General features: G+C 42.5%; 1 protein-coding gene across 1 annotated transcript; it reads left to right on the top strand.

Moving 5' to 3' along the window:
* Positions 1–1,300: 1,300 nt before the first annotated feature.
* Positions 1,301–27,722, top strand: BCL7A (BAF chromatin remodeling complex subunit BCL7A). The gene is made up of 6 exons (XM_084820355.1): positions 1,301–1,741; positions 12,138–12,219; positions 14,783–14,879; positions 18,121–18,288; positions 22,678–22,799; positions 23,868–27,722. The coding sequence occupies exons 1-6, from the start codon at positions 1,650–1,652 to the stop codon at positions 23,940–23,942; spliced, it is 636 nt and encodes a 211-aa protein (XP_084676481.1). The 5' UTR covers positions 1,301–1,649; the 3' UTR covers positions 23,943–27,722.

The raw sequence follows: 27,722 nt of genomic DNA, 5'->3' as shown, positions 1-27,722 counted from the left end.
TCCATTTCTTCTCAGGGATTCTTGCCCGCAGTAGTAGATATGATGGTCACCTGAATTAAATTCACCCATGCCTGTCCATTTGAGTTCGCTGATTCCCAAGATGTCGATGTTCAATCTTGCCATCTCATGTTTGACCACCTCCAGCTTACCTTGATTCCTTGATCTGACATTCCAGGTTCCTAAACAGTATTGTTCTTTACAGCATCGGATTTTCTTTTCACCGCCAGACACATCCACAGCTGAGTGTCCTTTCGGGTTTGGCCCAGCCGCTTCACTCTTTCTGGCGCTACTTGGAAATACCCTCTGCTCTTCCCCAGTAGCATATTGGACACCTTCCGACCCGAGGGGCTCATCTTCCGGCCTCATCTCTTTTAGCCTTGTGGTACGTTCCATGGGGTTTTCTTGGCAAGAATGCTGGAGTGGGTTGCCATCTCCTTCTCCAGCGGACCACATTTTGCCCCTTCGCCACAACAAGGCAGTGATCCGTTAAGGGGTGGCTGCTAAAAGCCTAACAAATACACGCGTTGGGGTGCCGCCAGACTGCGTTCCCTCCTCAAAACTGACTAAAAAAAAAACATTTTTATAGACTGTATGCTCCTTGGTATGAAAAAGGCATTTTAAAACAATAAAATCAAATGTTTTTAATAAATACGTTTTCGAAAGCTCGTCATTTCACGTGTTCTCGTTCGCTCCCTGACAAGAACGAACGAGAAGGCCAAGCAGGCGGCGCCGTCACTCGCTTCTTGTCCACTGCAGACTTCTTGGGTGTGAGAGAGGCGGGGGGGGGGTTAAAACACAGACACCGGAACCACCGCTTTAAATAAATAGGTAAGATAACGCTGGTAAAATAAGAATATAATAATAATTTTAAAAATTAAAAACGTCCCTGACAAGAGCGAGCCGAACGAGGAAGCCAAGCAACCGGCATCTGCCTGCCTGGCTCCTTCAAAACGGGGCTAACAGTTCCCCTCACACCGGCACCCTTCCCCAACCGGGCGCCCTCCAGCCGCGTTTGGGCTGCAGCGGCTGGGGAAGATGGCCGGGCGGGGGGCTGTAGCCCAAACGCGTCTGGAGGGCGCCCGGTTGGGGAAGGCAGGCTGCCGCCTCGCGGGAATCAAAGCGCGGGAACGCCTCTCCCGCTACTGCCCTCTACAGCTGCCGCCCCACCAACCAACCAACCAACCACTCCGCCAGCTCTCTCGGGGGAGGGCGGGGCGGAGGCTGCTTGGAGCGGAAGGGGCGCGTGCGCAGCCTGCTGATGAGCCCGCGCCTGCGCGGTGTGCTCGCTCTCCCCGCCGCCCCGCCCATCGCCTGGCTCAGTCACAGCGCCCACCCTTCCGTCCCTCCCCCTCCCTTCCCTTCCCTTCCTTCGAGGCGGGCTGAGGCTGGGCGGAGCCAGCCGGGGGAGCCTTCATTGTGCGTGCGGGGGCGCCGCCGCGAGCGAGCGAGGCCGGACCTGCCTCCTCCTCCTCCTCCTCTGCCTCCGCCGCTTCTGCCCCTGCCGGTGCGGGCCGAGGAGAGCGAGCGCGCGCGCGGGAGGGAGCGAGCGAGCGAGCGCGCGTGCGCGCGCGCGCCCCCCAGTCTGGATTCCCCTCAGCTGCTCCAGCCTCCTCCGTCGCCGCCTCCTCCGTCGCCTCAGCCAGAGCAGCATGTCGGGCCGGTCGGTGCGGGCCGAGACCCGCAGCCGGGCCAAGGATGATATCAAGCGGGTGATGGCGGCCATCGAGAAAGTGCGCAAATGGTGAGAGAGGAGGATGAGGAGCGGGAAAGGCGCTTTTCTTATTTCCCCCCTCTGTTCTTAATTTTTTGGTGGGGAGGGGGAGGAAGACACGGGAATGCCGCCCCCTCCTTCTCTCCCCGACAGGGAGGGGGTGGCGGCAGAGGCCAGCATGCGCCCCTCGCCCCACACGCGCAGAAACCCCCTCGGAGTGGGTCGGTGTGAGAAGACCCCTCCCTTCACATACATGTATAAAGCGTCTAAGGCCTACTCTCTTCTCCCCCCCCCCGTTCCACTTATCTCTTCCTTACACGCTATTCTGGCTTATAAGTCTTCTCTCCCCTATCCCACCCCCTCGGAGTAGCCTTTCCCTCCTCAGTTCTTTGTATATACCCCTCGGCCCTTTCCCCTTATTAGTCGCCTTCCTCCTCTGCCCCATAATTAAAGGGGAAGCTCCTATCAACTCCTCCAAGGCACCTTAGGGGCTCCTCCCACCCCTTTCCCTTTGTTGGTCTCCCCCCTCGCACATAACCAGACCCCCCCTCCCATCCGTGTCTTCACAATCCCTGGGTTTTCTCTCTTTTTGCATATTCGTTTCCCCCACCTAACTCCTTGTGCTTATTTCCATTGATATAGTTCTCTTTCATCTGCACAGCCCCTATAATTAGGCAAGACACTCCATCAACTTTCACCCCCCACCTTGAGGACTTCCTTCACCTCTTTTCCCTTGTTAGTATTCTTCCCCATGCACACACATAACTAGACCCCTACACCATCTCCCCCACATTCCCCCAGTTTTTCTTCTGTTCCTTTTCCCATGTTTTTCCTTACCACACTCTCAATTCCTTGAATTCGTCCTGTCCTTTTATTTGTCATCTTCTTTCCCCAATAATAAGCTGAAACTCCCCATCAACTCCCCCAGACCCCTCTTATTTCCCTTGCTTCCTTCTCTTACCCTTTGTTGCTATATCTGCTAGTCTTCTTCCTGCCCCTCCAGGTGATTAACTGTCCCCCTCAACATCCCTCTGGTTTTTGTCCCACTTGTCCCACCCACTTTTGTTTCTCCTCCCCTTTGTTAATTTTGCCCTACTCTCATTCAGGATTCTTGATTAACTAGCCCCATGCACTTTGGGTGTTTTTTCCTTTTACAGATTTTTGTGTCTTTTCTCTTTTGTAATCGCTTTCTATTGTCCTCACCAACAATAGTAAGGTCCCCCTTCCCCATCTCTACCCGCTCCCCATCCTCTCCACTGTCAGACCCGCTTGCACATATCCATTGATCCTACCCATTTATTCTCCTTCCCATCTGCCTCTCTTTTACCTCCCCTTCCAGCCATGGACCTGTTTGGTGAATTCCCGGGTTTGGTTCCTTGATTGGCCTTGCCATATGATTTCTCCATACGTGTCTTCTCTCTGTCAACTCCGTCTTGTGTAACCCTTTCCCACTCACCCTGACTTTCTGTTATCGCTGTGCTTTCATACACCTGCATAGTGTATATATGCCTAGTTTGTCTCATTAGATCATATACTGTTCTGTTGAACCCTTCATTATAGTGAGAACAAAAATCCTAACCATCCTCTTTGAACTGTTCTTTCCTCTCACACCCCATCATGACCTTTTTCCCTACCATCCATCCCTTGACATGAAGCTGCCTTATCTACAGTCTCATCATTGGTCCATCTAGCCCAGTACTGCATAGTAGTTCCAGGATTCTTTAGTGGAGATCTTTTGCATGTACTTGAGATACTTTCAACTGGAGATATCAGAGACTGAATCTGGAGTCTTTTCCAGGCAAAGCTTTGGCCCTTCTAGGTACCTAATAAGTTCTCCCCTCATTAATTCTAAGGACATTTTATTCACCACCACTCTTCCCGGTGGGCATATTACTGCTTTCTGAGACCATTGGCATAGCATATTTCATAGAATGTGCATGGCAGACACTTGACAATATCTCTTTGAGCTGCCTTTTGCCCCTCAGTGGTCTCATTGCTCTTCCACACCTTCCTCTGATCTTTTGCTGTTTCAGCTGCTTTTCTCTTTGTCTTAAGTTCCTTCTGATCATCCCTGAAGTGTAATTTTGTTTCCTTTTGGCCGCCTTCCCTTTCATTTGTGTTGGAGTGGAAGAAGGTATGATAATGTACGATAACTTTTTAAAAAATTCAGAAGAATTAATTTTTAAATATGGATGAGTATGTCATGGTGAATAGGGCAGGGAGAACGTGTGACTTGGGCTCACTCTTATGAAAACAATGTTTTATCTTTTCCTTCAACATCTTTATGCACCTTCAAGTGTGATTGGTTTAAATGCTTTTTTCCCATACACATTTCAGAGGGAAATCTTAAAGGGAATAATTTTGCATAAAGTTTAGAATGTGTAATGGGAATGGGTCAACCAGATGGAGTTATTTTAAAGTTTTAGTTTCATACTGCAAATCAAATCTGTTCACTTGTATGGTTTAATTCTGGGGATTTAAATTCTGAGTGGAACTAGAAAGAGAGGATATAATTGCTACTTGAATTTGTTTGAAATTATATAATTAAAGGTTGTAACCCTGTTAAAATCATCGCCTTTTGTTAAACCTTTACAACATTTTAGCATTCTATTCTTTTGTGTGTGGGGGGGGTTGTGTAGTTATTGTGAACATCATTTTGGCATAGTTAAACAATACAGTGAAATGGTTATTGAAGCACAATAGGCAATCAGTGTGCAGTTTAGTATTTTTGGATCAGATAACATGGTATGAATGTAATTCTAGAGAGTCTTATTTTGTTTAAACAGCTTGATTGATTTTTTAGTAATTTTAACGTATTTTGTGTTACACCACTGCACAGCTCCTGCTGAGCAGGACTTTTCAGATTCAGAATAGTTCCAAGGATTTTATGTTTGACAAAATATCGTCCAGTTCTTGTGTGGCAACTTCCCTAGGCGTTTGTAAACAAGCAGAATATAGAAAAATAGGTTTACACCCCTCTTTCCTCTCCAGAGTGGATGATTACAGTTTTTAAAGATGTGAGGCTTGTCAATATTCCAGTTTAACTTGCATTGGACAAAGAACCAATTTTTTCCCTGGTGCACACAGTGAAAGAGGCATTTCAAAACAGAAATCCAAGCTATTGTGTTGAAAAGCTGAGACACTGACAACCTTGTAGTCCTGATGATAGTACAGAGTTCTAAGAATAATGCTTCTGTGTGGTTAAGAAAATGCGGCTGGCTGGCTCACTCCTGGGAGTTGAACATAATGCAGGGAGAGATGACAATGCTCCTTATCTACACCATTGTAGCCAGCTGCTTGATGCGCTGTTTGTTGTGCTTTACTGAAGGCAGCGTGCTTCTTGTTTCCTTTTGTCATACTTTGGCAAAGGCATGGGAAGAAGAGGAAATGGGAAACCTTTCTTCTTGCTCAACAAATAAAGCAGGCGAAACTTTTTTGCCAGCATTTACTGTTGTCATAGTAACCATGCACAGGTGATCACACTGGCTCATTCCTTCAAAAGGAGGCTGATGGAGGAGTCTGCAGAAATTTTGTAAACTTCAGTCCTGATACAGCAAATTGTTTTTAAGGACAACCTTCCAATTACTAGAAATGTATGTCCGATTCTTGAAAGGATTGTTCATGCCACTAATTTATGACTCTTTTTTTAATGAACAAAACAGATCTTTTTTTCTTCCTAATAACTTGGGGAAAGTATGCCATTTGTTTCCTTATAGAACAACAACAAAACTCTTTACTAATGTTCAATGAAGGTTTGTTGAACAGTTCTGATTCAGTATTCTTGAAATGAAAGATTGTTGACTGTACATGAAATTAATGTATCACTATGTCTTGCTTCTGTGTGGTGAAGTATACTGAAGGCCTAAAGATGGCTATAGAGAAATTGTGGCTGATAAGACTTTTGGCATGATATGGTGCTGGATCCCAACATATGTTTGGTGCTGTTCAGGGAAAGTAAAATGTGATGGAGGGAGCAATTCTCTAGCCCATAGACAGCATGTGAGGGGCCATAGGATACACTGACCTTGGAGGGGTGAATCTGCAATCTGTCCCCCTCCCCCTTGCAGCTGGCATCAGGAATATGACCTTGGAGCGGGGGAAAAGGGGGTGTTTTGGTGGGTGGGGAGGGGAGGAGCTTGGAGAGGCCAGGATGTGAGCTATCCTGAGCTCTCTCCTGTCTCCTTCCCTCCCCCTCCGAGATGCTTTGGCTTGATGGGCTTTTTTGCCCTTCTAGAGAAAATGCAGGGTGGGAGGATGGGGAGGCAAAGATCACCTCTTCCTCTCCTCCCGCCCTGCATAGGATGAGCATAAGCCTCTGAGTTGGGGGCTTTCGATAATTGTAATAGGATTGTACCCTTAGTCAGGGCTGGCAAAATCTAAGGCACCTGATTGCCCAAGCATCTAAGAATCTAATGTATTGAACAACTTTGCTGCCCAAAATTTGAATACTATATCTTCTAGTTGTCCTAATGTCTCCTGAACCCTAACTCAAGTCTGATTTCAGTGGGTTTTGGCATTGCAGCCAACTAGCATACTAGCAGACAAACACTTCCCATTTTGAAGACCCTCATGTTGGAGAGTGATAGTGGATTGTGGGGGGGCTTATTAGAAGAGAAGCTCTCCGGATCAGAATCTGCACTTAAATACTCTTAAAAGTTGCATGGTATTCATTCAGGCCTCCACTTTTACTGATATTTCTTTGTAGCATAAAGAAGTTATCACTAGAGCTGTCACTTAAAGAAATATTTGATTTAAATGCATCAGTTTTAGTAGATTAAATCTGGATAAATTTGCATCTTTGCATTTTAGAGTCATAGAAGTATTGCAGGCATTATTTTAGAGACATTCCTCCTCTCAAGCAAGAGAGTGCTTCTTTTAAGATGGCACTTTCCATCTGCGTTATCCAAGTACTTTTATTAAAAATAAAATGTTTTAAAAATCTGTTGGGGGGGAATGATTAATCAGAGAAACCCCTATAGTCAATCAGAATGATTTTAATTAATTGACTGATGAATGTTATAATAAGCCTTCTGTTGCCAGTTTCTTATTGCCTCACCAAGTAGAGTAAGGTTTTGGTTGTACGCATGTTTACTTGGGGGTAAGTTCCACTGAACTCCCTGGGCCCTACTTTTGAGCCAACATACTTGGGAATAGGGTGCTTGCCACTTGTACCTGCTCACTTGGCTGAGGCAGGCTGAGAAGTTCCATAGTTTCAGAGTCTGGACTTCAGAGATTCCGAATGAGACCAGTGTTTCATAATTCTAGTCATTCTCCGGGGAAAAAAGTTAAATGCAGTTGAGCCCCAGAGGCAATGAATTTGAGGGCAGATAGAATGTAATGTACAGTCTTCATGGGAAATGTTTATAATAAAGATAATTTACTGGTCTAAAGGCTTGGGAACCACCAAACCATAACATTTCTCATGCAGCTTTTCCTCTGTTCTTGTATATGGTGACAGAGCCTGTGGCATCTAATGATGTAGATGATGCATCATTAAATGCCTTAAAGGCTTTTGGGGCAAACCTCAGTCCATTTTTATTCTTTTTAAATGCATGTTTTACTTAAACCTATCAATGTACATACCGTGTAAACCTGCTAGGAACATTTGGAAAGGAGAAATTACTGTGTGCACCAAATTACTGAGATTTAAATTATATTACAGAGTTAAGTTTAATTACTGAGATTTTAAAGATAGGTTAAGTGGAATGTTTGGCTTTGCTTTGGCTAAAGATCATGGATTGCTGCTTGCAGCCATGCCTACCTGCCAGTGGATGGTCAACTCAAAAGAAATAAGCAGAGGATGAGTATTTTACAGTAGTGTATAAGACACAGGTATGGGGAATGGCATATACATCATAGGAATCTACTGAGAGCTCCTTTGAACAAAACTGTAATGGCTACAGTGTTTCCACCCAAATCAAGTTCAATTTACCTCTATGATGTACATGGCATACTCCATATCTGTCACCTTATGCCATAAGGCTGGCAGGATAGTGACTGACAGAAATTAACAAAAAACATACTTTGGGCTCAAGAAGAAAGTTGCCATCTTCCCTTCTTTGTAGTGTAGTAATTCATACAATTTGACAAGTAGTAAAGTATTAGAGTACTGATACCCTGCATGTGGGTTTCAGAGTAGTTCACCAGGATTTTATTCTGTGAAGCCTTGAACTCGCTATCATTTCACATATGGAGTGCACGTTTCTTAGCGCACACTTACACTGGCCACAGTGAGGTATGAACATTCTAGGTAATGCTTGTACCCAGGGATAGGCAACCTGGTGCTCTCCAGATGTTTTGGACTACAGCTCCCACATCCAATGGGCAGACATTGTGGGAGTTATAGTCCAAAGCATCTGGAGGCCACCAGGTTGCCTACCCCTGCTTGTACTATTCCAGCATGAAATATGTTACTTGGGACCTTGTTTCCTTACTAGTGGTGTCCTGGAAGGTTACTGAAGGACCTTAAAAGCAAAATGACCTAATTAGTTAATATTATACAAAAATGTTCTGCTATTGCTACCACCAAATGTGCTTAATGAACACCTACAGATTAGGAGTCCCAGAAGTGTTAGCAGCCAGTGGCTACCTCCAACACTTGGGTCACTCCACATTTGTTTGGGCCTAACTGCTGAGAACAGACATGGCTTTATTTATGTTGTTGCTAACACTTTTGATGTGAGAATTTAGAGGTGCTTCTACAGCAAAACTGGTTTCTTCAGCCTCCAGTCAAACATCTGCTTGAGACACAAAGGTTTATTGTGCAGTCTTCCTGTGGCTTGATGGTGTTGATCGTCTGTCTGTCTGACTTAATGATTAGAGCAAGAGTTTCCCCTTCTGAGGCATACAGATTTCTGCTGGTTCAACGTGCATATCTGAAGCCAAGGTTGAGGAGCAGGGGGGCACAGCCTTCTGTTTATCCAATGGAGCCCTCTCTGTAATTAGCCTTGAAGGATCTAAAATGTCTTTTAGGCATGTAGTGAAATAGGGACTTGAAGGAAACCTATAATAAAGGGATTTATTCAACTTAGATGCCCACTGAGTGTTGTGCTCCTCATATGTGTAATATACACCTTTATTTCCTCTGCATACACAGGGTATACTCCAGAGAAAGCCAGGTGCACCTAAATCCCGTTAAAGGGTTGTGTTTAATGATGTGCTTAAGTAATATTGATTTGAGTGGTACTTTAAAGAAGCTTAATCTGAGAGATGTTCTTGGGGTTGTCTGTTATAATCTTATTTGCATAAAAGATGGTTACCATAATCTGTGGTGTGCAATCTTTGTGCAGAAAAGGGTATTCTGCAGGCAGATCTGCGTGTGTTAATGCATAACTAGTCTCTGTGCTCCCCAAATTTGAGCAATACTGTAGTACGCGATCTTTATCCACAGGTACAGCAATCTCCATTCATCCTTCTGCTGCTTCCTTAGTTCTCTTGATCATGGCAAACATTATTGTGCCCTTATATGCCTTTCACAAAACAATAGAGAAAGAGGTAAACTAAGAAACAGAAGTGTGACTGCCAAGCAAGAAACATACAGGGACAAATAAAATATTGGAGTGTACTAATTAAAAATAATTGATGGATGCTGGAGGGTAAGGAGGGAGAAATACCTGTTTTAAGTAGCAATAGGAAAATGGAGAACAGATCGGCAACTTGTGGGATGGAATCTTAACCATGCATGGGGATACTCCTGAATTTTCTCTGGTTTTGCTGTATGTAATACAAGTGTTATAGATGGGGTATAGAGTGAGATGGCAGATGAATTCAATGTAATTCATACAGATTTTGGTATAGCAAACATTCATAAAGAGATGAACTGTGTAATTAAAACAGTGCTTTTGATTAGAGACTTCTCTTTGAAGGGCAGGTAAATGAGGCTAAGCAATATTTTTAAATTGGAGGATCAAATTCTTTAAATCTTAAATGTCTACGATTTTGGGTACATCTTTAAATTTTCCTTTTTTTCACTAAAGCTTGTAGACTATTACAGTAGTAGAATAGTAGATTCTGGGGAAATGGAGCCTACATTCCATATTCTTGCTAGTCTCACTCTGCACTGAAGTTCTCTGATCCTCTAAGCACTACATGCTTAGGCCCAGATCCAAAGAATTACACAATTAATGCCATATGCCCAAGGTAACATTGGACTTGGATTTTTCAGTATAGCAGTGGTCACTTGCTTTTGAGTCTTAAGGGGAATTTCAAAAGAAGTAGTGGTGGAGGGAGTTGGCCTCTCAAAGGGGGAAAAAGTCATTCTATTGGGAACACCTCAAGTAGTTCTCCGAATCCTAGCTAGCTAATAGTTATGTCAACCCATGTAGGGTTGGGTTCAATGCCCATGATCCTCTACCTTGTTCTTCACCACCTTCAGATTCTAACTTTAATCCTATATGTGAAAGTTAAGTCAAATCAAACTTCTCAAATGAAGACTATAAAAAATCAGACGGGTTAAAATATCAGGGATAACTTTCTCTCTAGATTTTTAAAAAAGATACTAATATAGGTTTCCTCCTGTATTTTATAGTCTGTCAAGTGACATGTTGTGTGTGGCTGCTTTGAGATGCTAACAGGTACCTTGAGCGTTTGGTTTTTCAGTGCAGCGTCTCTAACACTTTGATGTCCAGTAGACTAAAGGCAGTGTAGTCCTTGTTGCTAGATCCCAGCAACTGGTGTATGTAGGTGGTATGCCTATGTACACCAGTTGCTGGCGACCATGGGCAGGAGGGTGCTGTTGCACTCGTGTCCTGCTTGTGGTTTCCTGGTCGACAGCTGGTTGGCTACTGCATGAAAAGAATGCTGGACTAGATGGACCCTTGGTCTGATCCAGCACGGCTCTTCTTATGTTCTTGTTTTAGTAACTGGAAAAACTATCACAGTGCCTTGTGTTCAATTTATTTATTTATTTATTTATTGCATTTATACCCTGCCTTTCAAGAGAACAGCAGTGGGTTCATTCACCCAGTGAACCCATTGAGTGAATTGCTACACTGGCAAATTTAAGCTGAGTTCCATTTCAGGGAGTTTCTGACTTTCAGTTGTAGGGCAGTGTGATGGATGGAACCAATTTACAGCATTGTGCTTTAGGAACTGAGGCCATTGTGATGGTTCAGAATTGTAGTGCCATATCTAAAATGCACACTGCTTGCAGAAATGTCTGTGTAATAAACCTAGTATTTTTATAATGCAGTGCTATAAGTAGTTTGGTTGGTTCCCATTTCCAAATGGAGAAGTTCCTCTAAATGGGGACTAGTGATAGCTACTGGAAAGGATAGAGCGGTATAGCTACAGAGGGGTCACTGCTGACCTTCAGGTGTATCTCCTAAAAACTGAAAATGTTTTGTGGTATAATTTGTACCTTTTCCCATCATATTGTCATTCTGAAAATTCATTTAAATCTCAGACAATCTCTTCCATAAATTAAAGGCTGCAGGCCACATCAGGCACACCAGGGTATTTGCCTTATCCCCTCCCATTCCTGCTGTTTATGTGCTTTTGTTACTCATGCTTGTTGCAGATAGTGCAGTCCCAGATGCCATCTACTTTATGACACTATGCACATGTATTTGTGTGGTATCATAAGGAAATGTAATGGGGCGCTTCAGATGTAATGCCAAATTGGTTTGGCATTACTTGAATGAACCTTGGGCTCAGGTGCTGCCTTCTTCCCTCATGTGCAGAAAATGTCTTGCCTCTTATTCTGAGTTGGGGCAATCTATAACTTCCTCTTTCTTCTGAACTGGCAAACTATGATTTGCCATTCTTGTGCTATGTATCCTTAACTTTCCCCCAAAACTTGCTTTCTGAACCTCAAAGCTTCCCATTATAGAAAGGCTGTCTAGCTATCACCAGCTGTTTATCATTTCTATGCTGTTTGGCTGGCTGGGTTTTACACAAGGGGCTGGAGGGCATACATATGTTCTTTTGTAATAACCTGTCTCTGGGAATCTGGAGTTGGATGGATCAGATTTTGACCTTGTGTGTGTTCAGGCATACGTAGCTATCAGTAGGCATACCTTTATTTTAAACATCTTTAACTGGTGGTCTTGAGAAACCACTGGAATTGATAGCCAAGTTTCTCCCTCAAATTTCATATCATGTACCATTGTGAAATACTGTGTGTTGTCAAACTACCAAAATGTTGTGTACAAATACTTTTAGTTCCTGAATAGGATAGAATTCATTCTCTCTCCATCTGTAATGCCAACTTGTAGCCTGTGCCAACAAGAAGCCTCAGAATGGTGAAGATGCCTGTGGGATATGATGTCTTATGTCTTAAATGTAGATAACTGTTCATATTTTGGTATAGTTCTCAGTTCAGAAGAGTATACAACCAATTTGAATAGCTCATTGAATTCTTTCCACAATACACATTACTGTAACTATTTTGAATATGCTGTTTTGAATTAATATCTTGTTTTTGTAGGGAGAAGAAGTGGGTGACAGTTGGTGACACATCCCTCAGGATTTACAAATGGGTACCAGTAACAGAGCCCAAAGTAGATGATGTAAGTACTTCAAGATGTCTTGAATAAAACTGTGTAATCTTGGAATTGTATAGTAATCGTCAAAAAACTGCAAGCTGATCCATCTTACAATTGCAGAGAAAAGCTAGAAAATTTGCAGGCCATAGATCAGGGTTGAGACTGGGTGTGTCCTGGATAGACATAATGGAGGAAGCAAAGCTTTCACTTTCCTCTGGACTTCCACCTCCACAGGTATTAACAAAACTTTCCAAACCAAAAAACTTGCCATTGGAATGAAAGATGCAAAATATTGCATTGCATAGAGTTGACATTTAATTGGAGTGTTTGCGACAGAGAAAATGATTGCTTTGCTTTGATTGTAACCACTTTGTTAAATGTATTTCAAACATTGGCCAGGAGTTCTTTTCCAGAGCCAGTATCTAATATGCAAAGTCGCAATCAACAATATGTTGGCATCATGGAAAGTGTATTTTAAAGACAAAACAGGTTTCTTCGAAAGATTATCTCTCAGTTTTTCAGAGGCAGACACTAGTGTTACTTGCCCACGCAGAGCCACTGTGGGATTGCAATGTTGAAGATTACATCATATAATCATCTTTATAGCCACCTGTCTTTGCAGTTAACTTACTAAAATATGTATTTATTGCATACTAATGTGTATGAGTAGCTGTAACATTTTCACCTGTTTGTCTGTGGAGGCATACGTAAGTGCTGCTGAGAGCAAAAATACCCAACATTGAGACCATGTCTTCTGTAGCATGAAGCTGTCATTGGGCCATCTGTTCCTAATTTTGAGAGTGTTGCCTGACCCTAATGCTCTCATTTCTGAGCTGTGCCCTCCCCTCTTTGCCCCCTTTCAAGCATCTGGCTTTTCATTCTCTCAGCAGGCCCTGGGTATGCTGAGAGCGGCGCAGCTGGCACTTTCTCCTAGGAGACCAATTACGTCACCTTCTAATTGAAAATGCTGCATCCTTTTTCATGCATGGATTTTTCACACGATGGATACTATCATCTTCCACTTTGCTGCTGCTTTATCTTCTGTAATGCCGGTAGCATTTTGGGGAAATGGGTTGACTCTTGGTCCACGTAGCATCCGGCTAGGCTTGCAGTTTCATGTTGATCCGATTGCTGTCTCCACTAGTGTAGATAAAGAATACATCATTTAAATTTAATTTTTAATTTTTAAAATGTGTTTTCAATGTCAATAGTGGTACGAACTTTCTAAAAGCCTGTTAAATGTAAATCTGAGCTTAATACAAACGTGTTCAAACAAAGCCAATAACTTTATCTCTTAAAACTGAAACTGTAACCCTGTATAAAAACACTTGAACCAGTATCACAACACATTGAGTTAAAAGCTCTTTTCCTATATTTGTTAAGAACATTTCTATACTGCTTTTAATTTAAAAAAAATCCTAATATGGCTCACAAGATAAAATCATTAAAAACCAACCAATAAAACAGTAATACAATAACATATCATTAAAATAACCAGGAGTAGCTGGCAATGCTAAGCATCAGGGCAACACCCAGGCAAGCATATATGTCTTAAATTGTTGGCAGAAACACTGCATTAGGAAATTGTGTGATCTCAATGGAGAGGTCATTCCACATGGTGGGTGCTGCAGTGGAGAAGGTCCTCCTCCGCACCACGGCCAAATGAACATCAGTAGCCCGTGGTACAGTAAACAAGCCCTCACCCTCAGAATGTAGAGACCAGTGCAGCCTATATAGGGGAAGACAATCTCTCAGATAACCTGCTCCTCAGCTGTTTAGGGCATTACAAACCAGCAGTAACACCCTGAACATGGCTCTGTAGCTAATTGGCAGCCAGCGCTTTCAGCACAGGAGTCATATGTGCATGGTAGGAAGCTCCACTGACCACTCTAGCTGCTGCATTCTTCACTAGCTGCAGTTCCAAGGGCAGCCCCACATAAAGTGCATTACAGTGGTCCAATCGAGGCTACCAATGCATTGATCACTGTGGCCAGGCTATCCCTGTTCAGGAATGGTTGTACCTGTCACTATAGAGCGTGGAGTGCAAACCCATCCAAGACAGGTGAATTACCACTTCCTGGACCCAGGAACAGCCTACACACAGAGCCTCCATCTAACCCGGAATCAATTTCAGTTGGCTGGAATTATATAAAGAAGAAACCATAGGATAAATTTATATCTTTTGAAGCTGAGCATTATAAATACCCACACAATACAACGTATACATATTTTATTTATTTCATTTCTATACCGCCCAATAGCCAAAGCTCTCTGGGCGGTTCACAAAAATTAAAACCAAACAGCACACAATAAAACAATTTAAAATATATAGAACTTTAAAACCACAATATAACAATACAACCACAGTTTATTTAAAATTATATCCTACCTGTCTTTTTTTTTTAAAAAAAACACACAAGCAAACCCAAACCATCCAGGGTGACTTACAACAAATTTATATGCTTGGAACTGAGAACCAGGAACTAGCAAATTATTACAGTTGTTGAGATCCAGCTTCTGACTCAAGAAGCTGACTTTCAGTGGGTGTCGCATAAACTCATGATTTTCATTCCCCCCCGCCCCCCAGAAAGCCAAGAACAAGAAAAAGGGCAAAGATGAAAAGTGTGGTTCTGAGGTTACTACTCCAGAGAACAGTTCTTCTCCTGGGATGATGGATATGCATGGTGAGTGGAGCAGAGAGACTATGCTGAAGGGGGTGGGGGGGAGGAGAGCCTCCAGATGTATGCATTTGATTTCCACATGGATTGAAAAGTGACTTGCTCTTCTGCTTGTCTAGTATTTGGTTATATAAAAGTGAAGAATAAAAATTGCGTTATTGAGAACTCATAGTCCTTCCTTACGTTGTTATCATCAGAGACAATTGTACCTTACTTCTAGTAGCAGACTTAACGCTATAATCCAAAAGGCTGTTAGCAGCAACCTCAGCTTCTAAAGTATATCAGTTGACTTAGTTGGAGCTCCTCCAGAAAGAGCATTTTGCAAGCAGTTTTTGTGTTGCATGGGAGCTGGTGGATTTGGTAATGGCAAGAATCAGTAGGAAGGGAGGGTATCATTTGGTAAGTAAGCTGGAAAGGGAGTGGAATCTCAGCATTATTTCCATAGGTTGTGTGGAAGCTTAAATCAAGTTGTTCAAAGATTTTGTTGAGTGCTGATTTAGTTTGATCTCCTATATCCCTGAATTCATGTGCACCATTTTAGTTTTAAGAACTGAAAATACACCATCAGATAAAATCTGAAAGCAATGACAGCATACTGCTTTCTGAGCATTTCCAAGTCAGTGGGCAGGATCCAGTGAGACACTACCGCTAACATAAATTATATTGTGTTAGCGTAAACAACCTCTAGCACAGTGCCAATAACACTTGCTGGCACAATGCATTTTCCTGGAAAACCCTTTGCACCAGTAAGCACTATTGGTGTTGCACTAGAAGTCGTTTATGCTAGTTCAGTGTAATTTACGTTAGTGGTAGTGTCGCATTGGATACTGCCCAGTATGAGGCCTAAGATATCTCCTGGCTTAAAAGGAAGGTGTGGGAATCTTCACCATGAGCCTTGAAGAAGTTCAGAAAGCAGAAACTCAGAGACTCTCAGTGAGGTTTGGGAGATTTCCTTGCCCTTCTTTTAACCAATTCAGGGCTGGTGGAGAAGGGTGGAGTGGGGGGCTTGCCTCTTTAGTCAGGCTGGTCCTCAGGTGCACTCTTGAGTGCTTCTGAAGCTCACGTTGTGTATGTGAGTTCACAGATAAGACCCTGCCTCTTCCCCTCAGGAAGTGGTAGCATTGGTGGCAACTGCAGTTTTGACGGGCTACAAAAGTTAGCCAGAATTTGTAGATTCTGTAGATTATGCTGGATAATACCCAATGGCATATTGAAACCAGTCCTATGCCCCTGGGGCATCAGTGCCCAGCATCTTTGAGAAATTACTTGCTCAGCCTTGCTTTGAAAGCCTCCAGAGATTGTACAACCTTCCTATCTAGGAACCGAAAAGGTTGCCCATATGATCTGATTGTTAGGAACGCTTTCCTAATGTTTCACTTAAATCTATCTCCTTTAAATCCATTTATACTCTTTTCACCAATAATGGTTAAGTAAGTACACGATAAACAATATTTTGAGAAACAGGGAACTTCATTCTTGGAGATCCTGCATTTCATCTCTCATTACTCTAGTTTCATGCTAGTTGCATTTTATTACCTTTTTAACAGTGCTGCTCCAGATTCTCATGTGATGTCAGAGGAGATTCTGGGTCACAGGGGGTTTCTTTTCCCCTCCTGTACATGTCCTTGGAAAGCCTCCAAGCTGATAGAAGTGAATCTGGAAAATTAAGGCCTTTTCTCCAGAAGTATGTGTGCTTGACAGAGTAACACTTAAAGTGAGTCATTAAAAGTTACCATGGTTACCATCAGTGGAATCTGTAATTTTCCAATTCTGGATGTCTCTGTGAGAGGCAAAGTAGGTAAGGCGATAGCTTTTATTAGCCAGCATCTTTCAGCAAGTGTGGGGGGGAGCCACTGAAACTCTGCAGAGAAGTTCATCAGTCAGTAGCCGTGGCCAAGAGTTCTTTCCTATTTGAACTGAGGTATGCTTTATTATACCACGGTGGCTTAGCGGTTAAGATGCTGAACTGCAGACCGGAAGGTCGGCAGGACAGCAGTTCGAGATCTGAGTGCCGCGTGACGGAGTGAGCTCCCCTCTTCAGTCCCAGCTCCTGCCAACCTAGCAGTTCAAAAGCAAGAAATCGCAAGTAGATAAATAGGTACCTCTTCGGCAGGAAAGGTAACAACGTTCTGTGCACCTCGGTGTTCAGTCATGCCGGCCACATGACCACGGAAGCGTCTTCGGACAGCGCTGGCTCTTCGGCTTAGAAATGGAGATGAGCACCACACCCTAGAGTCGGACACGACTGGTTGGGGACACCTTTACCTTTTTTTATGCTTTTATTATGTTCAAATAAAAACTTTACCCTTTTTTCTAAAGTGCAGTAATGTGCTTAAAATAAAGAAGAGGTGATGAACTCTTCAAGCCCATTGATGCCACCGTATCATGTCAGTTCCAGCTCTTGTGGGGTTGAGCATAGCAGAGCATGTACTTACCAGGCATGAGGCCATCCTGGATCTTTTGAATATCATATGAAGCTTCCTTCATACTGAGTCGAACTATTGGTCCATCTCACTCTCCTCTGTCTGGTAACTTTAAATTCTCAGGCAAGGGTCTTTCCCATCTCCTGCTACCTGACTCCTCTAATTGGAGACAAAGGGGATTGAACTTGGGACCTTGTATATGCAAAGCATGTGCTCTTCCACTGAGCTATGAACCCTCTCATGTTAAAACATGAGCTCTTTCCCTAAAAATCTGGGGAGCTGTTCCAAGAGAGAAACATCAAGAAAGAACATCACTATCCTAGATTAAGAATTTAAAGGCCTGTTCTTCTTCTAAGCATCCACTAAAAAAAGCCTAAATCCCAAAGTGCAGTTGGCATCTCTCAGAGGCATTACACAGCTGGGAAGAGCCTGCGAATGGCGTGGTGGTGAGTGTTTGGTGGTGAGTGTTTGGGCAATGGGTCATGAGGAGGTGTGTGTTTGTGTTACATCCACATGCCTCTTCGATAAAATTCGAACCATATCATTCCTCTTTCCCACCCATTTTATATGTGAACAGAATGCAAGGCTGCCAGTGTCATGTCTAATTGGGCTCAAGGTAAATATTTGTAGCAAAAAGCTCACACAAGAATAAATACTATCATTGGTCTGAGTTGAATTTCCAACACTGAGAACTCCTCTTTGATTTGAGAAGGAATATTGGGACGTGCCAGGAATGCAAGAGAGTTCTATGTGCTAAAGCAATATATATGTAAGTAAAATTTTTGGAATGTTTATCTTTCACCAAGCCAATCTTTTTTTTGCAGATGACAATAGCAACCAGAGTTCAATAGCTGATGCTTCACCGATAAAGCAGGAGAACAGCAGCAACTCAAGTCCTGCACCTGAGCAGAACTCGACGGGGCAGGCAGACGGCCCTGGAACAAAGTCTGATGATCCTCAAGGAGATGCAAAAGAAGAACCAGGTTCAGAAGGTAATTCATATAAATATACTTATGTGGTCTTATTAGGACAAACAGACCTTCCTGTTCATAATTGGTAGATAAAGTCCATTCCTTCACATGTAGAAGTTAATCTTCTCATGTTAGCAGACCTGCTGTGTCTTCCACTTGGGTAGAAGATTCCTAGTTTTTAAGGTCTGCCCCTCTTCCTACTGCATTGAAAACAGTGTTCTTTTGTTCTAGTTACATTTTGCTTGCATTGTAACTTTCTGTAATTATTGTCAGTAATACCTTTCACTGAGCTGAACTTGTTAGATCAAAGTAAAGGCCTGAAAGGTGTGCAAACTTCACAGCTCACTTACAAATTCAGGAAGCTCTATTAAAATCTAGATCCATTTCATTTGGGCTTCAGGCCTGGTTTTGGAACGGAAACTGCCTTGGTCGCCCTGTGGGATGACCTCTGCCAGGAGAGGGACAGGGGGAGTGCGACCCTGTTGATTCTTCTGGACCCCTCAGCGGCTTTCGATACCATCGACCATGGTATCCTTCTGGATAGGTTGTCTGGGTTGGGAGTTGGAGGCACTGCACTACAGTGGTTCCGCTGCTACTTGGATAGCCGATTCCAGAAGGTGGTACTGGGGGATTATTGTTCTGTGCCATGGCAATTGTGCCATGGGGTTCCACAGGGCTCTGTTTTATCCCCTATGCTGTTTAACATCTACATGAAACCGCTGGGGGAGGTTATCTGGAGGTGTGGGCTGAGGTGCCATCAATATGTGACACCCAGCTCTACCTCTCTTTCTCATCAAAACCAGGTGAGGCAGTGGCTGTTCTGAATCAGTGCCTGGGCACGGTAATGGATTGGATGAGGGCCAATAAACTGAAACTCAGGCCAGACAAGACGGAGGTACTGTTAGTGGGTAGTTCATCTGCCCGGCTAGGTGATAATCAACCTGTTCTGAAGGGGGTTGCACTCCCCCTAAAGGATCAGGTTCGTAGTTTGGGGGTGCTCTTGGATCCAGAACTGTCACTTGAGGCACAGGTGAACTCAGTGGCACAGAGCACTTTTTATCAGCTTAGGCTGGTATACCAACTACGCCCTTATCTGGACAGAGATAGCCTAGCTACAGTTATCCATGCTCTGATAACTTCTCGTCTGGATTACTGCAATGCGTTATACGTGGGGCTGCCTTTGAAAAAGGTCCGGAAACTTCAGCTGGTCCAAAATAGGGCAGCAAGATTGTTAAGAGGGACTGGCCTGCGAGCTCATATTACGCCAGTACTTTTCCAGCTGTACTGGCTGCCAGTCCATTTCTGAGTCCGATTCAAAGTGCTGGTATTAACATTTAAAGCCCTTAACGGCTTGGGGCCAGGTTACCTGAAGGATCACCTCCTCCCATATGTGCCTGCCTGGACCTTAAGATCATCGTCAGCGGCTCTCCTCCGTGAGCCCCTGCCAAAGGAAGTGAGGCGGGTGGCTACTCGGAGGAGGGCTTTTTCTGCTGTGGCACCCCGGCTCTGGAATGAGCTCCCTAGTGAGGTTCGCCTGGCACCTACATTGTATTCCTTTCGGCGCCGGGTGAAGACCTTTTTATTCTCCCAGGCATTTTAGCATTTTAGCTTTCTAAACTTTTATCTTTGCTGTTTTAAATCTGTATTTTAAACTCCTGTACTGCTGCTAGGTTTTATTGTGGTTGTATTGTTATATTGTGGTTTTAATGTTCTGTATATTTTAAATTGTTTTATTGTGTGCTGTTTGGTTTTAATTTTTGTGAACCGCCCAGAGAGCTTTGGCTATTGGGCAGTATAGAAATGAAATAAATAAATAAATAATAAAATCACAGACCTCTGCATTGCCAAATCCAAATCCGTCGACCTTTCTGCGGCCTTTGATATGACGGATCACTCTCTCCTACTTGGTTCCTTTTATGCCCTGTGTCTCTATAACAGGATTGGCTCATTCTCTTCCTTCCTATATATTTGCCCTTCTAATATTTCTCTGGGTGGAAGCTCTTCGTCCGCTTTCCTTCTCTCCATTGGGGTCTCTCAGGGCTCTGTACCTGGCCATCTGCTATTCTTTCTGTCTACGCTTTCTCTGGGTAACCTCATTGCATCTCATAGCTTTTCAACAACACACATACACTGGCACCAAGCTCTCCCTTTCTAGTCCAGATCTTTTTCTATCCGATCAGCTGCCTCTAATATTTCTGCTTGGATGCTTCATTGTTGTCCCAAGCTCCGTATCTCCAACACTGAACATCTGTTTCTTCGTCAGCGAGGGAGTGGAGCAGGGAGGAAAGGGTTAACTTTCTGGGGGTGGGCTAGTATAGGACAGTACATCATTTCCATAATTCCATAAAGAATTTTCTAACCTCCCTGCTCAGACTGTGGAGTCCCTGTAGGTACTGACAGTGGATGATCCTGTCATGGCATTGACCTCTAAGGCTTTTGTGACCAAAGAGTCTCATCCATGCATTGATACTCCTCAGCTTCGCTGTGTAGGTGGCCCTGCATGTGGACCTGGTAGCATTTCCGAGAAAGCCACCTTGATGGTCCTGGATTTCATCCTCTTACTTAGCAACTTAAATTTGGCTTCCAGGACCTCACAACTACATTTTCCCACATTGTTGGTACCAACATAGACCATGATCACTGACTCCACCCCAGTGCTACCTACTAGGCTATCTAGACAGCGTGTGATATCTGCAACCTTCACACCAGGCTAGCAATTCATCATGTGGTCTCCACGCCCATCACCAACCCAGCTGTCTATGTGTCTGATGATCAAATCTCCCACTACCCCAATCCCCCCTTCCCCCAGAGGCACATCCTTGGTGCAAGAGGATATATGTTCATCTACTGAGGAATGGGTCCCTTCTAAGGGATCATTTCCCTCTTCCTTAGAATGACGCCCTCCTCCCCAGAAACCCACAGACAGCAGAGGAGCTGTCACCCTGGGAGTGGGACACAGCTAATATGGTCTTGAAGGTCTCATCCACCAACCTCTCTGCCTCTCTTAGCTTCTCCAGGTCAGCAACTTTGGCCTCAAGGGAAGGAACTTCTTCCCTGAGAGCCAGGAGCTCATTACACCGAGCACACACCCATGACTTCTGCCCAGCAGGAAGATAGTTGTACAGGTGGCACTCAGTGCAATACTGAGCCCCTCTGCTGGCTTTCTGCCTTCATAACTGGGTTTTTTTATTTGGGTTTTTTTCCCTGGAAAACTTAGTTGTTTACTACAAGAAGTTGGGGAAATTATTTATAGTTCTTTATTTACAGTTATTTACTGTGAGTATGGAATAGGGAGGAAACAGTCGACTGCCCTGGCTTCCTCGCCCCGTTGATAAACTTGCACAGTTGCTTAACTTGCTTGTTTGCTGACGCTTTGTCCCTGGGGCTCCTCACGCTTGGAGAACATCGCTCATCCCCCTGTGAGTCTCCTGTAGGCCAGGCGTTGGCAGACTTCAGGTTTGTGGTGGTCTACTTTGTTTTTTACTAGAACCCAAGATTGACCAACTAGAGCCAGGTGCAAAAGATATACACTTAGAATTAAAGAACAGGGTGCCTCTGAGTATATTCTGAGCCTAGGATTTCCCCCCCAATACTAGGAAATGAAGTGATCTCACAATCATTTCACACAGAATATCACTTCTGGTTGCCCCAAGTAGCCCAATTTAGGTGGAAAAAGTCATTTTGTTGCTATATTTAAACAATTGGGATTTGCTGATCTGCTGCAAATCACCCACACATCTACCAGGAGATCCTGATCTGCTTTCTGCTCACCTCTCCTGAAGGCTATCCATGCCACATAAATATTGTCCAAATGTTTGCAAAAGCTCTTAAATGCCGCCGTTTATCAGTTTACCTTTGACATGTCCATGTGGCTGTGCCTCCCTCTAGTGGCTGGCTGAAGAACCTTCTAACCTGTTGATTTATTATTGAATTTGATACAGATCTATTGCCAGGGATCACTTCATGCTGAATCTTGGTTTCTTCTCTAGCTAAGGGCAGAGATGTTTAAGTAGTTATGGCTGGGTGAAAAGAAGGGCTACAATGTTGGTTCAATTAATGTAAAACTTGTATAATCAACTAAAAAGGCATCCCTGATCAGGCAACACATCTTTTTTAAATGTAAGTACTTTGTGCCTGCCATCTGCAGTTTTTATAGCATAGAGGCATTCCTCCTTCACTCTCACACACAGTGGAATGCCTCTTAGAAGATGCAGGCTGCAACATAAACTTGCAATCTTTTAGGAACAAAGAAAATGTACCTCGTTCTTCAAAAGTACTGTTTTAGTTCCATGCAAAGTTATGCAGATTACATCAATTAAAACTCATTTGATTAATCAACTAAAATCTCTAATCTGGTGATAGCCATAATAGCACTACATTGACTGAGAACTATCTTGCTAATTCTTTCAGATGCGTCTGATGAACAGAATTCACAATCGTCAATGGATAATTCCATGAATAGTTCAGAAAAAGTGGAAACTGAGCCTTCAGCAGAAAATGACATAACTACAGAGGCATCTAAAAACTCTCAGGTAATTCAAGGCAATGGATAGGCAGATCTTCTCTCACAAATAAATTGTAACCTTAAATTAAGGTGGCATGGGGCAAGCAAAGAACTAATTAGTCAGAATCAAAGTTTGACTTGACTTGTCCATATGGTTAATTTTAAATGTGTTTGCTGTTCATACGACACCTGGCATTTCTTTTCATGTAGGCATTGACAATTAGTTTGCTGTTGTGCTTTTCAGCTTGTCTGAGCAGTGAGCTGGAAATTAATATAGGGAAATGTGTTAAAATATTTCAACTGGGTTTCCTAGTAAACTTAAACTGGTAGATGATTATCCTTTTAGGGACGGGGAACTGGTGGCCTTCCAGTTGTTGCACTGCAACTCCCATCATCCCTGACCTTTGCCCATGCTGGCTGGGGCTGATGGGAGTTGGAGTTCAGCATCATATGGAGAGTTACAGGGCCATATATTACTGTTTTAGAAATATGTTTCTTATCAAGTAAAGTGTTAACAAAGATGAAAAGGTGCCAGGACCAGGAAGTGAACAGATTCTGGCAAATTAGGGCTAATTTTCTCTTCCTTTTAAAATCCTGGTCAGAAGCTATGAACCATCTTCTTGCTTGGATTAAAGATGGGTGATGAGGGTTTTTTTTTTTCCATGCAAGCTTCTTGCATGTTACTTTGAACACATTACAGTTGTCTGTAGTAAGAACAACTTCTGTTCATGTTATTTTCCCTGGGAACTACACTTAGCTCTGGCAGTTTGCAAGCTTCAAAGATGTATTCTGGATTTTTTCTGATACTTATCATATTGTGTCTTGTGGGGAAGAAGACCAGAAGCAGTACTTAAATGTGTGTGATCTTGTGGTGTGGTGGCATAAACGTGTGCTGCCATTTTGGAAACCAGCAGCTATGTGGGTAACCACTAGGGCAAATAAAATTAGATTAGAAGAGCAACTTTTGGATAGCGTAGTTATTTGGCTGTGACACTTACTATGTGGAAATACCTTGTACCCATGAAATGTAAGAACAATTTTTTGATTTTATTAAAAGCCAATGCTAATTCTTTTCTCTCTCTCCTCCAATGTTAAGGACTCTGAAGGAGTGCCACCGTCTAAAAAGATGAAAGTAGAAGCTCCCTCTCAACAAAACATAGACGAAATATAAACTCTAGATTCTTCCTGGCCAGTTTTTATGTAAGGTACATCAGTGGGCTAAATTATAGAACAACCATACTTAAGTATCTTCTCTTGGATGAGGACAGAACTCCTATAAACTTTTCAAGTTACCACACAAAAATCCAAGAAAACCAAGCAAAGGCTTAATCTCTTCAGACACTGAAAACTTTTTTTCCTGTGAAGCAAAACATTGAGAATTTAAGTTACTGTCTCTGAAATGGTTGGAGTAAACAACTCAGGAGGGGTCTACGCACTGTTTCTAATGTCAAAATTACAATTATGTTGCTGCTGTATTTTTTTCCATTCTCTATTTAACATTTTAAGATATTTAAGGATGGTACAGGTCAGGTATTCTCTTCTCATGTGAAATTCATTGTTCTGATGTGATGTCAGTTTTTTATTTTTGTTTTCTTGTGCCTTGTGTTTCAAAACAAAAACCAGTGCTTAATTTTTTTAACCTGTTTTTGCAACTGTCTCCTTTGCAAAGTGGCCTATGTTTATACAGTGCTGCTTAGGAAGCTTTTAGGCTCTTTTTTCTATTTTATACCCTGGTGCTTACTGTTCTAACATAGAGATAACGTGAGACAAATCAGGAAGCCATTTTCACTGTTGGAGTCCAGAGAGAACCATATGGTTGATGCTTGATTTTCCTGCAGTTACAGGGATGACTTATTTTTCAGTGCCCTGTATTTGAGCTGCCAAGAACTTCTCCTGTGCAATCCCTATGGAAATTTATGCACAAAAACAGCTTGCTTCGGAGAATTTCCTGGTGGAATGCACCCATTTGGCTGTATAATGTAGTCTTTTCAAACTGATATATCTGAAGCAAACATACTCTGCTGTTTTGCTTAAAGTAGTGCCGATTTGGATAAGTATTGAGGCAAATTCATTTTAAGTACTAGATCTAGATATCTGTGTCTGAGCCTTTTCTTAAAAGTAGTCCATTATAAATGGATGCTTAAATGGGCATATGCACGATGGCAGATGTAGCTTTGAATAGATATTCTTAAATCATTTTAACTGGATTTCATTATACTGTTCTTCAACAAGATGTTTACTGATGCATATTCCAGGGTATACCGTACCTGAGGCTTATTTTTGTTTTAAGAAGAGCTTGTAAATAGCTTTGTTCTTTCCATAACCTCTCCTTCAGACATCTATGTTTATGAAAAGTTCAGTTTCAATTTATGCGTGCATGACTTGGGAATAGAGGCTGTGTGAAAATCTTATCCATGTTAGTGGTAGTTGAAAGTGCAGGGTGCAAATATTGGGTGCTTTGATGCCAATGGTAATGGGCATAAACCAGCAAAAAGTTGCAATGACTAATTCCCACTCTGTGGTTTTCAGTGGGGCTTAATTGTGACTAGAGCTTGCTGAATTGTGCTCAGTAGTTTGCACATATTAGGGGGTGTTGAGCTTGTACAGTTCCTTTTGATGACTGGGGAAAATATTTGTCTGAATGAGAAATGCTCACAAAAATAAAGAGGTGGCAAAGTGAAGAGATGAGACTTGTAACTATGGAACTACAACCTGCAGCCACAAAATGGTTATGTCTACTTTGTAATGGAAGTACTGGATGACTTCTTAAAATAATTAAATAGCTTCGAGTCCGAACATCTTGCATAACTGTCACTTACTAGGTTTTTTTTCCTGCTTTCTCCAATGGTGAAAATGGCTCTGAGTTTTGACTACTGTATTGCATTTGCAATTATGAAATAAGTTGGAAGCGGTGGAGGTGCCAATTCTGCCCTTCCATCAAATGTTTATGGAGGTGTTAAAACTGCAAAGAAAGTGGCCATAGACACGTTTGAGAATATTGTCTTTTTACATTGAAATAAACATTTAGCATCTCATCAAAATTAAATTTGGTTGCAAATTATTCATGAGAGCTGTGTGCTCCATAGAAAGTGTCTCTTTGTGCTCAGATCAGAACATTCATTGACTATCTAAAAGAGACATTATATTTGCATAGTATACATTATTAAATGAAAAAGCTGATTTCTTCTCTCATTGCGTTTCTGCTTCAGGAATGTGGGTGAAGACTAGTTAAATTGCAATTGGTGCAGATGTTATATCCATATTTAACCAGGGTTTGTGGTTTTTTTAAAAAAACATGTTGGCTGATCTATGAAATAGACAAATATATTTTTTGAACTTAAAAAAAAGTAATTATGTAGCTTTTAATTGATCAGCGCTAAAATGGTCCATGTCTCTGAAACCACCATTGATATGTTATGTCCAGTAGTTGCTGTCTGTAGAAGCTTCAATTTCTGTGGTTGTGTATGTTTTTTTTACAGAATTTCCAAGGAAGTAGATGAGCTTTTTAACTGCAAAGCCGAATCCTGTACTTAAACAAATAAAAAATATAAATAGCACTAAAATACCTCAAATTTTTCATTAGGTAGAGAAACATTTATTGGCATTACTGACACTGATAAGCTTAGTGATGAAACTGGCTTCTTAATTCCTTCTGTGGCTTCTTTCCTCAAATGTGGCAGCAATACAGTAAGGCCTGCTGTTACTGCATAATCAACTTTGATGGGGCCCGCTTGTGCGTGATGTGCAAACTGAGCCCTGCACATGAAAGATGCGTGGCAGTAGACTTTGATAAACTGTGCCATCGTTTTGTTATTCCATCTCTCAAGAAAACCCCCAGCATCACCATAGTGCTTAGTGGCTTTGCTTTGCAGTTCATACAAAGTTATAGATATTTGGATCCTCTATGAATAAATGTTCGGGGAGGGGGGGAAAGCAGACTGAATTTGATTCTTTAAACCTGTTAGTGTCAGTTTGACACTGTTTGGTATGCAGAAGTTCACAATCGTGTACGGACTGTTCCTAGTCTTTCTTTGAAGTGCCTGATAACACTGATAGGCCATTTGGATGTGTGGTTAAATACACTTTTAATGGTTGAAAGTTATGGTTAAGATCCAGCCAACAAGGAAGGGATCTGCTTTACTTGAGGCTTGGTACCAGATCCAGGATTTGGTTTCTATGGACTTGCTTGAAAAAGGGTATATTGAAAGCACCGGAGTAGGAGAGAGGAGAGAGTGCTGTGAAATGTTGCATGACAGTGACTGGATGTTCTCATGCAGATAATGGATGCTGTCCACCAAATGCTACAGTTGTACAGTCTCTGCTAATTTCAGTGGAGGTCCTGCAGCAGCAGTGCTTGGTGGATTGTACCCAGTTCGGCGGTTTTTTGTTTTTAGAAATAGTGCAAATTTTAAGAAGTGCTTCCGTATCTACACGCTGGGCATTTGGACCTTCGGTTACCCTCAAACTACAACCTAGACATAAGCTAGAAAGGTAACTGATCTTTGTGGGCCAAGGGGGCATAATGGGGTGGGTAGAGGAGGCCTTCCATATGGGCAATTTACTCAGCCAAACATTTTATAGCAGAACTGTTCACTTTGAAGTTCTTATGCTTGGGGGAACGTAGTTGTTAAAACATTCCAAAAAGTGCTGGCACTTAACAAAACAGCAACCAATCAGTGAGGCAGCATAAAAATTACTGGCTTTAGGGGTAGCTTTCTTCATACAGAAACATTGTTATGTTTTGGAATGTTCTTTATATCTAAAGGCTTGCTAGAAGGTGTAAAGAATTTTGTGCGTTTTTAAAAATACCTAATCGTTTTTCCATCTTAAATGATTTTGTGTGTGTTGTACAGCAGTATAATTTTTCACTTATTTATTCCATCAGTAGTTATGGTTTGTACAATGTACAATGGTTTCATTTTGAAAAAAATAAATTTTAAAATCACAACAC

The sequence above is a fragment of the Heloderma suspectum genome, chromosome 13 (genome assembly GCF_057233095.1).
Source record: "Heloderma suspectum isolate Gila_16-S chromosome 13, 16-S_ref, whole genome shotgun sequence".
Taxonomy (NCBI): domain Eukaryota; kingdom Metazoa; phylum Chordata; class Lepidosauria; order Squamata; family Helodermatidae; genus Heloderma; species Heloderma suspectum.
This window is presented reverse-complemented; position numbering and strand designations above follow the sequence as displayed.